This window comes from Laetiporus sulphureus (genome assembly GCF_001632365.1).
Source record: "Laetiporus sulphureus 93-53 unplaced genomic scaffold LAESUscaffold_1, whole genome shotgun sequence".
NCBI classification, from domain to species: domain Eukaryota; kingdom Fungi; phylum Basidiomycota; class Agaricomycetes; order Polyporales; family Laetiporaceae; genus Laetiporus; species Laetiporus sulphureus.
The window spans coordinates 634388-649499 of NW_024468510.1; the positions used below are offsets into that span (position 1 = coordinate 634388).

Genomic DNA, 15112 nt, shown 5'->3' on the forward strand with positions numbered 1-15112 from the left:
CGTTTCGCTGAAAGAGTGGAACTTGCATGCAGTGGCATGGGGAACCCGCAAGACGATTTTGGGCCTCGGATAATTGGATCGCGTGATGCACGAAATGCGGTTGGGTCTCGGCTTATCCGCGAGAATCACCCGCATGGGTTCGGAAGCTTCTTAGTAGTCATTCAGCGCGGGTTTGAGGATGTTCGACCTGAATAAACCTCTTGGCCTGGGTCGCTCGCGAACACATTTGTCGAGCTCGCCATCCCCGGGAGCATCAGACCGATGGATCATCAAGTAAGCGAAAGCATCCGACTTCCGTGAGATCGTACGCGTTCCATCGCCATATATAATGATATATTATGCTCGTCGGCAATCCATGCGACACGACAATAACTCTTCAACTGGGATGTGTCCTCAGACGATACCCTTGCGGCGAATCCCACGACCTCCCTGGAGGACCGGGCTGCAGGAAGGCATGCAACTGCCACTGAAGGAGTTCAAGGAGATTACGGTGAGCTCCATAACTTTTGCACTAGCTCTCAATCTTGATTCGACCTGGCACAACAGACATATGTACATGCATTGGCACGGGCGCATCTGAGAGAAGACTTATCGTACAGACAACAGGATCCTGCAAGCATAGCAAAGATCCGTGAGAAAGTCCGTCTGCTGTCCGGCTGCTTGTGCCTGTGGTTTGGCCATGCTGACAAGCTTGTCATATACAGGCCATCGAGGTGTATCCAATCTTGAGCAACAGATACGATGATGCCTGGCCCATTGACAACATTGTAAAAAGGCATCTCCAGCAGAGTAGTTTCCTACATCGCCACAAATCTTACTACAGGAACTTGAAGGAAGGTCGGAAGACAACGTCTTCTATAGTACGTGTGGAAATTTGCACTCCTCCAGTACTCATTCATGTCGTGAACAGAATGATCGTGTTTGCAGTCCGTCATTGAGCGGGGCAGCATCATCATCTCGGATTTCCCAAGATGCTCCTACAAGTCTCCGCAGTCCGTCATCGAGCTGCGAGGGACCGTCCATTCACACTTTGCCAGACATCACTAGGATTCACGAAGATATCACATCACTCACACCTTGGGCGATGCTGTCTGCGACGCAGAGGCCTGTAGGGAGCTTCAACAAGTTCCTGAGATCTTGCCGTCCCAGTTTGGAACACCTAGCTTCTTCATTTGAGCGAATGGCTGGCCTTGCCACCGAATGGAAGTTCCGCGGTCTGCTGGATTGGCCAGAGGGACCGCTCTATTCCCTGCTCAAAGATGATATGAGGCTGTCGCAGAGCGAGTGTGAGGAGGTGTTCGACGCCTTGGCATATTTGAGGCAGACGGGAGTAATTGTGCTATAAGGCTATGCTCAGTAGGTTCCCCACTTCGAATTCCGTGGGGTACGCACTGACTGCTATGGGTGGCAATACAGGATCACTCCGTTACACGCCGTCTCTCAAATTCTATCAACATATATAGCGTTCATCGTATTTGTAAACAACCTACTGCGGACTGTGTTGCCTTCAGAATGGGCGGAGGTTACCTCATTTTAGTTGAGGTTGCGGATGTGGTGTAGAGGCGGACTATTCTGCATGCAGAGGTGTCGTCTCGCTGTACTTTCTGTATTCGTATGCTAGTTGTTATCGGATTCTGCGCTGTTGCCATTATCGGCTTCCTACTACATACATATAGTACATCGACGTCGATGGCGACATTGTACCTCACTGCTTCACCGAAGCATCACAAATTAATTCAGGTCGTCCACGACCAGCCCGAGACATGTGTCGCGACAACCTGGCTAGCAGGTAAAACAAGAGAATGACAGGATGGATGGGATGGTTCAATGAACGAACAAGCTGTGTCAAGCAGCAGGAAATCTTCCACCGGATACCATGCATCAACTTCACCAGCCGAAAATCCTTCAAGAGAAACTTGTCAGCACATGAAGCTCCGTGATGGAATGAACATCGACTCACTCTTCGTGGAGCTCAACTCCTCCAACAGCCCTCCTTCTATCACCATCCAAGTGCCGCACAGCTTTACCAACTTCCTCGCCCAGAGCGGCCGGGCCGCAAACGCCCGCCAGCACACCCGTGAGAGTGCCATCCACGCCGTTCGACTGGCCGGTCCGGTCGCTGATGCCTTCTAGGATCTTGAGTAGCTTTGGACGGCCGGGCGAGAGCGTCAGTCCGAGCGGGAGTCGCTCGAATGGCTTGAGGACGTCCGCAGAGATAATGGCCCTGGTGTAGTGCACGGAGATGCGGAGCGAGGTGTAGGTCGACTGTGCGTCAGAGAGCAGGGTATTGAAGAGAGGCAGCATGGGGAAGAGAGCGGCTGTGAGAGGCGGTCAGTGGACAACGAAATACATGGCGAGGAGCACAACGTACATGGATCAGTCACACTCCACACGAGCTCGATGACGCGCACATGGCTTGCGCTCTCGGTGCTCTTCTGCAACATCTCCTGCACAGTAGCGAGGGCATATGTGATGCCGCTACCACCAGCGACAAGCATGGCTCCCGAGAAACTCGTGACCATTGCGTGTCCGGGGCCACCTGCACACAAGACGGAAGTCAATTACAGTACAGGTATACAAGAGCAGAAGATTGTACCGTAGGGACCGTTGAGCACGACCTTCACAGTCCGGCCTATTCCAGGTGCTTCGCCGTATTCAGATCGCATTGCAGTGTCATACAGCCTTGACGTCCAATCCCCGGCTTTCTTGCAAAGCAGCACCAAGCCCTCGCCATTGCGATTCTAAGAATGCCGCGTAAGCCCATTACGGTGATACACACCAACTGAAAGCGTCACGTACCTTGCTCACGTTCGCAATGGTGAAGGGGTGGCTTTCGGCCCATCCGATGGTTCCCATGCCGGCAGACAACACCCTGATGCGAACATGGTCTCCTGCACGCCATCCGGCATTAACAGACGGAATCTCGATGCGGGTCATTCCGAGTTCGGGAATGGGCCGTAGGTGCGCTGAGGTGATGCGGGTTTGGATCATCCGAACGAGTCGGTCAAAGCCATACAGGACCGAAGCTATGATCGCGTAGGGAAGTGCCCAATCAAAGTGATATACCGTCTGTAATGCATCAAAGCATCGTGAGATTGATCTCGCGCTGTATGCTAGGATGAAGATAACTGATCACGGAAAGACACTCACTCCAAAGAGCACGACGATGGCAGAGACGACATGAGAGACGAAGAAGAGTTGATAGCACGTCTGCCGGACGGCCGTGAGGGAGAATAGGAACAATATATTCATGGCTCCGAGCGCGACACAACCCCATATTATGTTCGTGTCCATCTCTGCTGCTATGCCGCCGGCGTTCTGGGACCAGATCGCGACTAGGGGCCGCATGATGTTCTCAACAATGACGAGACTGCACCATACAATCGCTACACTCACAATAACCTAAAGCATGGAGGTTGACGGATAGGACGACAAGCCGACCAGCCCAGCGATGCAGATAGTTTAGCTATGACAGTAGTTTCAACATCAGTTCTAAATGTGAAGGAAATGAGTTTTCACCTTCTCATATCCCATGCCAATAAGAGCTCCAAAAACGTTATTCTTTGTTGCCATGATATACAGGACTGGAAATTGGCTCGTCGGAACCATACCGAGGCGGACGGGATCGGTGAATAGGTCGACATTCACGAGGGAGGCATAGAACATGACGACGGTATATGCAAGTAGAATGACTAGTTCCCCGACCGAGTAGCCCGGCCTGACCTTCCATGAAAGAGCCGCGGTAATCGCTGGGAACATCGAAGTCCAACCAGGCATGTGCGCAGGCATCCTATCCGTCATGGTGACTTTGACGGCCGAGACCGCAGGACCATCGTGAGTATAATGCGAAAACGAAGACGTGCTCTCTATAGCACGCAGTTCAGCCAACTTCTCTGCACTGGAGACGTTCGTGTCGAGCTTGATGGTGCGAAGAAAGCGACTGGACGCGGGGAACTTGACGGAATGGAAGAAGCATCCCTGAAACCATTCAGACGAATGAAGGAAGCGCGCAATTGCTCTGGGCAAGGCAAGAAGAACGAAAAGACCGGCAAAGCAGAGTAGTGCGACATTGATATTGAATAGCAGAACATCTACGTTGAAGGCTGCGCCACTGGCTCCTCCTTCCTCTCGAGTAGACAACACGGGCATTCTGAAAGGCCTGCCGAGGAGGTCGATGAACTGAAGGGCCAAGGAATAACGAATGGTCCTGCCGGCAGGAGCTGGGATGTAAAAAAAGACGGGAGCAAAGAAGGTGAAGGCTCAGCCTTCGAACGGTACAACGCAGTCTGGGGGGTCCGAAGGACATTGCCCAGTGCAATTTGACCTTTTATACTGGCTGCGACGGAGTTTTGCAGATCAGCTGAACGGAATCTAGTATCGAATGGGAGACATGCGAGTAGTCATGCTTAACGACAGGATTGAGAGGCCCAATCGGTGGCTGCTATTATGATCGCAACTGATGTAGCAAATACTCACAAAACGATCGAAACTGGGAAGTAGCCTAGTCTGAGGCTTTTTCGATTGGCCACAGCAACCAAAAAATCAAGGCCATTGTCTTCAGGAATGGTTAAGCGGGGAAATCCCCCCCTGGCTGAGAACGCATGTTCGACAATGAGTGTAACACCTGTCTCGTATCGCAGACCAATCAAGCTTAGCAGTTGGTGCTGCGAATTGCAAGAAGTACACAGACGCTAGAACGGACAATGGTAGAAGATTCTGTCAGTAACGGAACGTTGTGCTTGGCGGTGATCATTCCAAATTGTCTGCTGCGGTGCTGCGACGAGGCGATATGTTTCTTGCTGCGCATGTAGCACCCGGTGGATGGTTTGCCTTAACAGGATGAGCCTGGAGCGATGGATGTCTCGTAAAGTGTATCCGCCTAGTTGTCAAGGCACCAGAAGAGATGCGGTATCGCAGAATGGGTTGCGGCTCCGCTCCGTACAGCTTCCGTGCCCCTTGGTGGGAGGTTCATCATTTTAGGGTGGGTGTGGTTGTCCGGTTGTGGAGTCAATTGCTACGTCCAAGTCGTCATAAACCCAGACAACGAGAAAGATCAAGGAGTTACCTACTACATGTAGTAATTATTCATTGCTGGACTGTGCCAATGCTAGGTCGACTCGGTCACTACTAGTGCAGACGAGTAAATATGCCACAACAGTCCGTTCCCTAGTATAAATGTATGCCGGAACCATGTTGAGCGACCTCAGGTGCCGCGTTCGTCCATCTTGCACATCGCAAATTGAATGAGAGAGAAGTTGCAAGAAGCTCAAATGGCGCCAGCCTGCTTCCCTTCTACCAGTGGAAGCGCTTCTTCGGAACCGAACTCCGAGTCTGAGTCTCTCAGGCTGGCGGAATTCGCTCATTCTTACGGCCTTCGTATCTAATCCACGCTATCTCAACTTGAATAGTAAAGTCGTTCTCGTTTGAATGTCTCGCAGTGAGGTTGGTCCTTGTTGTGGGATATACCCAGTCGAGAGACTCCAAGCCTAAAGTACATCTCATGATGAAACCAAATCGATTCATAGGGACTATCGGATCATGTGAGCTCGGGAAACAAAGCCGGCAGTACCATCTCGCATCCACCGGTAAACACAAAGTCTGCCCTCTCGTCTTCTCCACTGGGCTCCAAGTTAAATATCGCAACCTTACCGCCACGCCTTCTGACACGGTAAGCGAATGTAGACGCCGGACGTACCTATGTAGCTTGCCATTCAGTGAAAGAATGCGATGATGGACGCATGTTGCTGCTGCTCACTGTGGAGGACGTGCCGATGACGAGGACCATGTCTGCTTTAAAGACCAAGCTATTGATCTCATCAAGATGGTGAGGCTTTTCTCCGAACCAGACTACACCTGGGCGAGCCAAAGCGCCGCACTTTGCACAACGTGGGAGCATGCTGAGTGATATAGTAATCTCCTTTGTTCCAGCCTCTTGATAATTCTGGATAGATTCGTCTGCCGTAGCGAGAGCAGCACAAAGAGAAGCTGAGCGGTCCCCTCACAGAAGTCGCATTCAGTACACTGGACATCGAACAGCCTGCCGTGCATCTCTAGAATGGAAGTCTTCGGCATCGTAGCTCTCTTAGAATTGTTGGCAGGAGGCAGACTATCAGACAAGGATTGCAACGCCGCAGTTGACAGCCCATCAACGTTCTGGGTGATCAAGTGGGAAGATTTTGCGTTAGGTGCCACCTTTTTAAGATAGAGGGGAATAGAAAGCTTTGCGAGTGTTCTGTGTGCAGCGTTTGGCTGAGCCATCAACGCTCTGCAAGTAAAGTGGTTAACTCTGCTTGCAAGCGAAAACGTAGAATGCACTTCGTTCTACGATAATGATAGAATTGCCAAACGAGCGAAGGATTAGCTGCAAAGGCATCTGGTGTCGCTTAGCTAGCGGCATTCAGAGAGCGCCACATGCCTCCGCCATCCCTAAAAGTGGGTATGCCTGCACGCTTGGACTTCAGGATGCACATGTAGGTGATATTCAACTCTTTACACACCGGATGCAGCTGATAGACCAGCCCCCGCCACAACAATGATGTGTTCCGCCGCTTTGAAGGCCAGTCGAAATTGCTGTGCTTCCTCTAACAAGAAGGGCTGAATATCGGTGATTGAGTTCTCGTGCGACATGGTGGGGTACTATTCGCGCCAAAGCTCCTTGCTCGCCAGATTCTGTGCTACTAGTTAGGTCTCTAGTAGTTTACGTTGCACTTCGAAAATGTCCGCTGGGCGCTTACATAGTATTTGGTCGTGATTGAAGGTGGTGGCTTGTAGGTGGCATGCGATTCTCTCAGACTCAAAATCAACGTTTCCGCCATCATGCTGTTATGAGTTATAAGGCAAAGTACTATTCTAGATAGTAGTACATGTATGGTATGCACCCCGGGGAACATCTCTCACGAAAGTCGCCACTTAATCGTATAATCTTCACAGAAGGTACCTGTAATCAGGATTTAAATCTCCCATCCTGCTTTTCTGCTCCCTCGTCAGCGCAACCTCATCTGCCCCGATGTTCTGCTGCGCGAGGTTTCGTCTCCGGTTCTCGGAAATGAGGGCGACGAAGTAGAGGCAGTCGGCGAGCACGGACAGGCAGATGAACGCGACGCATACGCTGTAGCCGGGGATGTATTTTGGCGCGTCTTCGGAGAGGAAGGAGTATACAGCGATGATGCCACCGACTGAAATGACGACGCGAGATTGTCAGCGTATGAACACGCAGCGAAGTGGCTAGCGACGCACTGTTCCCGAAGCCAACTTGCCACGCAGTGCCCACCGCACGTCTTTGATGTCCGGCCACTACAGCACCAAAGTCAGCAGACGTCCCACATTTCATTTCCAGCCGGCACTCACGATTTGTATTGAACCAGCACACGATGATCGGCATCGCCGCATACGTGCCCATCGCCGCAAGGAACAGCGCTCCATATTGCAGCTTCGTGTTGTCATGCACGACGAGCAGGATGAGGAACCCTGCGAAGGAGATAGCGGTCGGGATGAGCACAAAAAGGAAGCGATGCTTGAAATAATCCGAGAAGACCGCGACGAGCATGGCAAGGGCGAATGCGCACGCCCACGGCGGGACGGAGAGGAGCTGCGTTTGGACGCTGCTGTGGCCGAGGTTTTTGATGATCGTGGGAGCGAAGTATGCTAAGAAAACATAGTTGTATGAATGACTTGGTTGTTATATCCAAGGGGACGTACCATATCCATATGCAGGTACGACAAGTCCAAAGTACATGAATCCGCCTAAGATGATCTTGTCTGTCGTCAATGGGTCAGTGGAATCAACATGCCACTCATGAAGAGGTACTTGCAATCCTTCAGCACGCTGAGCACGCCCCTCGATGTCAGCGGATCATGTCTCCTCGACTCGCCAACATCCTCCTGCAAGCGCGCCTTGATGAACTCTTTCTCTTCTGGATTCAGCCATGTGACCTCCTCCGGAAAGTCTGAAATCACGAAGAATAGCAGGGCAGAGACAATACATGTGAGCACTCCCTCTGCGGGCGGTACACAATTAAGCACGAAGAGGCACAGTGGGGAAGGCATAGAGAGCCTCACCAAGTATGAAGATCCATCGCCATCCGTGATAGCCTCGCATGCCATCCATCTTCCCAATCGCACTGGCGAGGAGACCAGCGAATGCACCCGCAAGCGTTGTTGAGGAGAAGAAGAAAGAGTAGCGTTTTTGAGCTTCTGCACGCTTATACCACCTGCAACGGCTCGAGGTTTAGTATCTCTCCGAATCATGTACAGTCCGAAATCATGACTGACATAGCAATCAAATAGAAGCAGGCAGGGAATACGCCACTTTCTACCAGACCTATGTGTTGTGATTGGCGTCTGAAATTAGTATCGGCTACGAATTGATGGGTTACGTACCTAAGAAGAAACGACATGCAATGAGCCCGCTATAGTTCTGCACTAGCCCTTGACAGATTGAGACAAGGCCAAAGAGGAACATGCACAGAGATACTGATTTTAAGCCGTTAGACACTGAGTTCAAGCAGCAGAGTTGAAAAGATTACATACGCCAAACATGTGGCTTGAAGCGCTTGAGCAGTGCATTTGAAGGGATCTCGCAGAGCACGTAGGGAACAAAGCTGAGAGTCGGTGAAAGTAAGCACCATCACGTACAACCATACCGCCGAAAGACTCACAATACAACCAAGGCCGTATTATACTGGTTCCCTTCGAGTTTCAAGTCGGTCTTGAGCCCGAATGTCGCCGCATTTGATATGTTGACGCTAAAGCACGACTATCCCATCAACATACAAGGACAGACGAGGAACGATGCTACCACCCGCCGGTCAAGAAATGCGAGAAGATACAATATACAGAGCACGGGCACCACCCGCATGTCAATCTTGCGCATCACCTGAGCTTCACGTATGTTCGGGAAGCGCGCCCTGAAATCGACCGCATGGTTCTCGCCATCCGATGAATCGTAATTGCATTGCTTCTCTACATCGATCGGTTGAGATACGTCTTCCTGGAATGAGCTCGACGATGCAGTCGCTATGGCTGAATCATGTCATCGACCATGGCCCGCACCTAACCGTTCGATCGACACGCACCCTTCTCCATCTTGTTATTCAATCTGCGCGTCTTCTCAGATGATGTGGAGGACCAGCACCTGGGAAGAAGGACGCGTGGCAGGAGCAAAAGAAGTGGGCGAAGTGAGCATCAGAGACGTGAGCGCCCCGCGTATTTGAGGACATCATCTGACTCGAGTCAGCTGGTCGATGACCATGACTAGCGAAATGAAGAGCTTCACGGAACGCTCGCTTAAGTGCTCGCCTTGGCCTTGGCAGAGTCCTCGCTTCAGCATGTAAGCGACGGTCGCAGCCAGAAACGGCAACTCACCAAGAACGCTCGCGTACGATTGGCTCTGTCTCCGCGGTTACATAAGGTAAAGTTGACCTGATGATTGATTGCGGACTAATAAAGACAATGTTCTGACCGTGATGGGATCAAGAACTGACTCCTGCGCACTTTGAAAAGAAGCCTGACGAAAAGCGAGATGAAGGTTCCATTGGACGCCTGGCACAAAGACATCTACATGTCTGGTGTTCAATGATATGGCCCTGCCAGGAACCTAATAATTGAATTCCCTACGATATATAGGTAATTGTCAGAAGCGACCCTACATTGACAGAGCGGATTCATGGACAGAAGTATACCCTTCGAATAAGACAATCAACGAGCAAACACACACAATTCGGCTCAGACCGTAGGTAGCTCGGACATTTCCACGCTAGAGTTCTCGCTAATTGAGCTTATGGAGCTCATCGAGAGGTCTGACAAGTCCTCTCGATGTCCCGCCGCCTGCTTGTTGTTATCCGAAGTTACAGGCAGTGTCTCAACCGCACACCTTTCGCCCTTTGTCTCGTTCTCTGGACGAATCAGCTTGCCGGATGATGCGTCTGGCCGCAACGGTGATTGTTGCGAGGTCTCAGCATCAAGTAACGTTTCGCCTCCAGACGCTGGAGGCTCGGTCTTCATCTCTTGCTCATCAGCACCAGTGGACTCTGTCGACATTGAGATATCCATCATCACGTCCGAATCCTGGTCCCTGTCGTCTGCGCCATCCGGCACTGCTAAGTGTAGCTTGTCATTAGATCGAGACGGCTTTCCGATAGGGGGGCCTGCGGTGATTGAGGTATCTTCTTCATGCATGGATCGTACTCTGATGTTCAGCGAACCTTCCTGTGCACTCACCCGAGTTTTCCTTTCTCTTCCTGTCCTCTTGTAGGATCTTCCTCACAGATGTGCGAATGCCGGCGGCGAAGGAAGGGTCAGAGAGCATACGGACGTCTGAGACCGCGCGGTCGACAATAGGGTATCTGTGGGCTGGTTGAGCTGTGTGTGGATGTAGATTACCATCGATAAAGCACCTGTCGAGTTCCTGCATGAGCTCTTTCGATGCCAGAGTCTCCGACATGTACTGCAGTTTAGGTTCAGACTCCATCTTCTGCCTGGCGATGTCTTCTACTCGAGCCATGAGTTGCTCTATGCTCTCCTAAACATGTCCAGCATTATGCGGCCGTCCAGATTGCTACCTTCAGATGATGACCCACACCGTTGCGAAACTCGTTCAGCAGCTCGCGCCGTAGACGATCAAACTCCCCAGATTTCTTGAACCTGACGTTGAATATGCGGGTCAATAAGAAGCCCGATTTCGGACAGACGGTCAAGACAGACTCCTCAACGAGCTGGGTTGGATTGATGATAGGCATAGTCGTCCTAGTGTTTATCGAAGCACAGTAGAGCACGCAGGTAATTGCAGCTGGAGAAATTATGGCGCTGGTGGCGCGTCCGCCACGCGACGCGACGCGTCGCGATCAAATATTGACGCTCTGCCTTCAGCCACAATTCGCTAGCCCTGCGACGGCGTTGACCTACACCATCCTCATAATTTGTTCCTGCATCTGTCGGCGCGTTCAAGACGAATACCATTTTGCAGATCATGGCGGCCGAATTTCCTGTACTCAAGAATGATCTCCTGTTGCGGGCTGCTCGAGGTACATTTCCCACATGGTCCTAAGGGAATCCTGTCCAAGAGCTTGCTCTGTAGGAGAGGAGACGGAACGTGCGCCCGTGTGGGTAATGCGGCAGGCAGGACGATATCTCCCAGGTGCGTCGCCGCACCCTAACAAGTCATCATTGTTCACATTTCTCCCGCGCAGAGTTCCGCGAAGTGCGCGCCCAGCACGGCTTCTTCGAGGTGTGCCGCACGCCCGAGCTTGCGACTGAAGTGACGTTGCAGCCCATCCGGCGTTACTCTGGGCTCCTCGACGCTGCGATCATCTTCAGCGACATCCTCGTCGTCCCGCAAGCGATGGGCATGGACGTCGAGATGAACCCCGGCCCGTTCTTTCCCCGCCCGCTCGACACGCCCGCAGACATTGCCAAGCTGCGTGCGACGGTCAACGTCGACGCCGAGCTCGGGTACGTGTTCGAGGCGATCACTATGACGCGGCAGCGGCTCGCGGGCGAGGTGCCGCTCATCGGCTTCTGCGGTGCGCCGTGGACGCTGTTCTCGTACATGGTCGAAGGCGGCGGGAGCAGGACGTATCAGAAGGCCAAGTCATGGTTGTTCAAGTACCCCGAGGAGTCCAAGGCGCTGCTCACGAGGATCGCAGACGTCTGCGTAGATTTTCTCGTCGGGCAGGTCAAGGCTGGAGCGCAGGTGTGTCTCCCTTACATCGTCCTTTCCATCTACTTGATTCACCAACACATTCGCTTTAGTTCCTGCAAGTATTTGACTCGTGGGCAGGCGAGCTTACGCCACATCACTTCCGCGAATTCGCGCTGCCCTCGCTCACACACATCGCCACCAGCGTGCGCAGCAAGCTCCAAGCGCAGGGCATCCAAGTCGTGCCCATGACCCTCTTCCCGAAGGGCACAAACACACAGCTCGCACACATCGCCGAGCACGCGGGGTACGACGTGATCGGCATCGACTGGTGCATCGAACCCTCCGAGGCGCGGGGGCTCGTCGGCGATTCAGTCGCATTGCAAGGCAATATGGACCCAAACGTGCTGTATGGCGGGCGTGAAGCGATCGAGCGGGAGGTCAAGCGGATGTGTGAGAGCTTTAAGGGAAGGAAGGGCCCGAAGGGGTGGATAGCAAATCTCGGACATGGAATCACTCCTGGAGTGGACCCGGAGGATCTGCGCTGGTTCTTTGAGTGTGTTCACAAGTACTCGGCTCGATAAAGCAGAAATGAAAGCGGTTGAATCTTGTGTGAGCTTCCAGGGCAGACCGAAGTTCTTTGTATGTCTCACGGCATATATACACGATGATACATAAATCTATATATTATCCGGATAGCTAGAAAGACAATAGCCAAGGAGCGCGATCCATTGCATGCATGACCAGTTTGCAGGGTAAATGGGAGAGTAGATGAGATGACGGGGACGAATGCGCAACGACCACGGGACTGACCAGACAGCGGTAGATATCGATAGCGTAGCGGAAATCCTATGCACAATACAAGAACGAGAAAGTAGACCGAGGGAGATCAGGCTACAACGTCATGCGACAACGTCTGCCTCATTGAAGCTACTTCGTCTGCGACGCACCCTCCGCAGGTTCGGTCGTGCAGAGTTAGACCCAGGGACGACTACTGCGGCTGCGTTGTTCGTCATCCATGCGTCGGCCACGGCCGTGGCCGACTTAACTGCTGCTGCGGCCACTGTCGGTACGGCCTGCATGGAATTCATGGAGTTGGCATGCGCACGCTTCGCCACAAGGGTGGGCAGGCGAGAGGGCGGCGGAGATGGAGGGCACCGAAGCACGCGCGTGGTGGGTGGCACGGCAGGCTTCCGCGCTGCGGCACTTCTTGCGCTCGGGCCGTTAGCAAGTCTTGGGATTTTGGCAGGGGACTTTCCGTCCACCTTGACCGGCTTTGTCGTTGCCAGTACAGCCGACTGCCTCGTCGTGCGAGCGGCGACGCCAGCAACCGACCGTGTGATCCGCGTCGTGCGCTCAGAGGCGCTCCCGCGGTTCACAGGTGCTCTCGCAGACGCAGGCTTCGCTTTGACCCGTCGCATGGCTGTCGGTGTGACATTGAGAGCAGGAAGCACGTCGTCCTCCTCGTCCCCGTCGGAGTCCGAGGCGACGCGTTTCCCTGTGGGCGTCTTGCGCGGCTGTGCGGGTGGTGCAATCTCACTCGCTTGCGCTGCAGCACGCGCAACGTGGCGACTGGGAGTAACTGGCGGAACCGGGAGTGGCGCGGAAGGGACGACGGCCACAGATGCTACGGTGGCAGCGGGCTCCTCTTCCACCACATCCATACGGTCTTCAGGCTCTGCAGGTGGCGTTGCTGGAACCATCACTGCAGCGACGGCAGCAGGTGCCACAGGAGGAACCTGCAACTTCTTCATCTCATCATAGACAGACCATTTGCAAAACTCGAGCTGCTTGAGGTAGAGATACTGCTGTTGTGGCCCGACGACACAGCCCGGACGAGCAATGCGCATGAAGGCGATTGCCTCAGATGCAGTGAAGCCGTATTTCCAGATGAGGTATGCACCGACCAGTGTACCTGTGCGACCCAAGCCAGCTTTGCACTGCGGGAACAGAAGTGTAAGCGTGAGAGAATTAAAGAATCAACAGACGCACATGGATGCCTACAACACCACCTGCCTCAACGACTTCATCAGCGATGTTGAGGAACTTTCTGACAATCTCGTCAGTTGGGTTTGTCCCGTCATCAAAATACAGCTCGTGGTGATTGATGCCTCGGTCTAGGAATTCCTGTCGGTCATATAAGGGGTGGTTTAGCCGTACTACGATTTTGACATTAGCCTTCTGAAAGTAGTCCAAGCAGTTCAGGAATGGAACAGGCAGCCGTCGTTGCAGGGCCGGTGCCCGTTGTTGCAGGGCCGGTGCCCGTTTTGGTGTAGAAGCGATTGCGTTACCAGAGTTCGACTGCTCCCGTTCTTTCTCCTTTCGGACCCAAGCCAGGTCCACAGGAGAGGCAAACGCTATGAAGTTTGGAGTGATCCAGTTCCAATCTCCGTTTTCAACTTTCTCATAGTACTCGTATTCTTCAACGTCGAATTCATTCATATCACAGAGGCCGTTTTGCATTGCCTTGTAGATGCCCCAGAGACAGTCTTGTATGCTGAGGTTGAAGTCCGAGCGGCCTCTACCGGCATCTCGGAACGGCATGAACTCGATCTCGGCTATTGGATGGAAGGCTTCCCATGGAGGCCGTTGTTGCACGATCATCTTGATGTCAAGGTAGATGAGCATGTACAGACCACAAGTCTTACGGCAAGCTTACAACGTAGAGTGCCATCAGCAATGCGGCGTTCGCCTTCCGTCGAGGATCACTGGATGAATAGAGGACGAGCCGGTGGTTAGCCAAGGTCTCGTCCTGTCAGTGTAACAGTGAGTGTGGCAGTCTATAGGTCGTCCGCTGATCGAGTACCTGTAGCAGCTCATGAATGAGGATACATGCTTTGTATACCATTGCCAGGTTCAGCGGGCCCCAGTCTTGGAAGAATGACACGTAGAGCAGCTGGTCGTCCATCGTGAAGTAGTAGTACTTCGCGTCGCGATCTGGTATGAAGGACCCAATATCGCGTAAGGGTGGCGCATCCTCAGGATCATGATCCAGGAGGGAATTGAGGACATCAGGCTTGGGAGGGTCCATGAATGAGGTAAAGTACAGCCTAAGTGGGAGTGCGGTTCATCAACATGATGGTACTTCGCTTTGGCAAAAAGGCAACGCACCTGCCACCGAAATGACACAAAGGTTCGCATAGGGGTGCCATATCGATGGAACAAGCGACGGCAAGGCAAGAGAGCGGTAGGGACTAATGATGGTTCAACCTGGGAGGTGGCCTGCAGCGACCAGATGTGGCGCGTAGTCACGAGACCGACACGCGGCGGCCACTCCCTTTACGCGCGACGAGCTCGTGATCGTGCCTCCGTTGTGGCTGTTGAAATGTCCCGATCGTGAATGCACAAAAATGCTCGTTGGAGTTGCCATTGCAGCATGAAAGAATGAGAATGAACGGTCGCAATGTTACTCCCATGCCTTGGCCGCCACTGCTTAGTTGAGGATGCGAAACGTGCTTGTCACGGTCGTTGCGATGA

At 52.8% G+C, this 15112-nt stretch overlaps 8 protein-coding genes across 8 annotated transcripts; 2 read left to right on the forward strand and 6 right to left on the reverse strand.

Annotated features, from left to right (window-relative positions):
• Window positions 1–385: 385 nt before the first annotated feature.
• Window positions 386–1345, forward strand: LAESUDRAFT_709900 (uncharacterized protein; the record flags this gene model as incomplete). Its single annotated transcript, XM_040906734.1, has 4 exons — window positions 386–490; window positions 547–639; window positions 705–860; window positions 911–1345. 4 exons carry the CDS (start codon window positions 386–388, stop codon window positions 1343–1345), a joined length of 789 nt encoding a protein of 262 aa, XP_040770206.1.
• A 542-nt stretch (window positions 1346–1887) lies between these two features.
• LAESUDRAFT_753747 (incomplete iron reductase) lies at window positions 1888–4149 on the reverse strand (the record flags this gene model as incomplete). The annotated part of the gene is made up of 8 exons (XM_040911804.1): window positions 1888–1903; window positions 1961–2318; window positions 2372–2539; window positions 2597–2741; window positions 2800–3069; window positions 3151–3335; window positions 3397–3466; window positions 3520–4149. 8 exons carry the CDS (start codon window positions 4147–4149, stop codon window positions 1888–1890), a joined length of 1842 nt encoding a protein of 613 aa, XP_040770207.1.
• A 767-nt stretch (window positions 4150–4916) lies between these two features.
• Window positions 4917–5452, reverse strand: LAESUDRAFT_12207 (uncharacterized protein). Its single transcript, XM_040901252.1, has 2 exons — window positions 5070–5452; window positions 4917–5014 (listed from the first exon to the last, which is right to left on the reverse strand). Exon 1 carries the CDS (start codon window positions 5361–5363, stop codon window positions 5082–5084), a length of 282 nt encoding a protein of 93 aa, XP_040770208.1. The 5' UTR covers window positions 5364–5452; the 3' UTR covers window positions 4917–5014; window positions 5070–5081.
• An 84-nt stretch (window positions 5453–5536) lies between these two features.
• Window positions 5537–6677, reverse strand: LAESUDRAFT_740032 (DHS-like NAD/FAD-binding domain-containing protein; the record flags this gene model as incomplete). The annotated part of the gene is made up of 6 exons (XM_040911057.1): window positions 6498–6677; window positions 6316–6382; window positions 6108–6265; window positions 6021–6077; window positions 5756–5997; window positions 5537–5695 (listed from the first exon to the last, which is right to left on the reverse strand). Exons 1-6 carry the CDS (start codon window positions 6625–6627, stop codon window positions 5537–5539), a joined length of 813 nt encoding a protein of 270 aa, XP_040770209.1. The 5' UTR covers window positions 6628–6677.
• Window positions 6678–6805: 128 nt separating this feature from the next.
• Window positions 6806–9184, reverse strand: LAESUDRAFT_12318 (MFS general substrate transporter). Its single transcript, XM_040901257.1, has 12 exons — window positions 9075–9184; window positions 8805–9015; window positions 8658–8744; window positions 8530–8600; window positions 8380–8472; window positions 8272–8320; window positions 8059–8210; window positions 7812–7997; window positions 7699–7758; window positions 7348–7644; window positions 7237–7293; window positions 6806–7175 (listed from the first exon to the last, which is right to left on the reverse strand). The coding sequence occupies exons 1-12, from the start codon at window positions 9082–9084 to the stop codon at window positions 6925–6927; spliced, it is 1524 nt and encodes a 507-aa protein (XP_040770210.1). The 5' UTR covers window positions 9085–9184; the 3' UTR covers window positions 6806–6924.
• A 984-nt stretch (window positions 9185–10168) lies between these two features.
• LAESUDRAFT_639018 (uncharacterized protein) lies at window positions 10169–10736 on the reverse strand (the record flags this gene model as incomplete). The annotated part of the gene is made up of 4 exons (XM_040903511.1): window positions 10169–10343; window positions 10395–10519; window positions 10578–10641; window positions 10702–10736. The coding sequence occupies 4 exons, from the start codon at window positions 10734–10736 to the stop codon at window positions 10169–10171; spliced, it is 399 nt and encodes a 132-aa protein (XP_040770211.1).
• A 133-nt stretch (window positions 10737–10869) lies between these two features.
• Window positions 10870–12624, forward strand: LAESUDRAFT_689448 (uroporphyrinogen decarboxylase). The gene is made up of 4 exons (XM_040906021.1): window positions 10870–11021; window positions 11075–11134; window positions 11187–11689; window positions 11749–12624. Exons 1-4 carry the CDS (start codon window positions 10967–10969, stop codon window positions 12217–12219), a joined length of 1089 nt encoding a protein of 362 aa, XP_040770212.1. The 5' UTR covers window positions 10870–10966; the 3' UTR covers window positions 12220–12624.
• Window positions 12538–14787, reverse strand: LAESUDRAFT_709904 (phosphatases II; the record flags this gene model as incomplete). The annotated part of the gene is made up of 5 exons (XM_040906735.1): window positions 12538–13575; window positions 13628–14239; window positions 14295–14387; window positions 14442–14685; window positions 14747–14787. The coding sequence occupies 5 exons, from the start codon at window positions 14785–14787 to the stop codon at window positions 12538–12540; spliced, it is 2028 nt and encodes a 675-aa protein (XP_040770213.1).
• Between the last annotated feature and the right edge of the window lie 325 nt (window positions 14788–15112).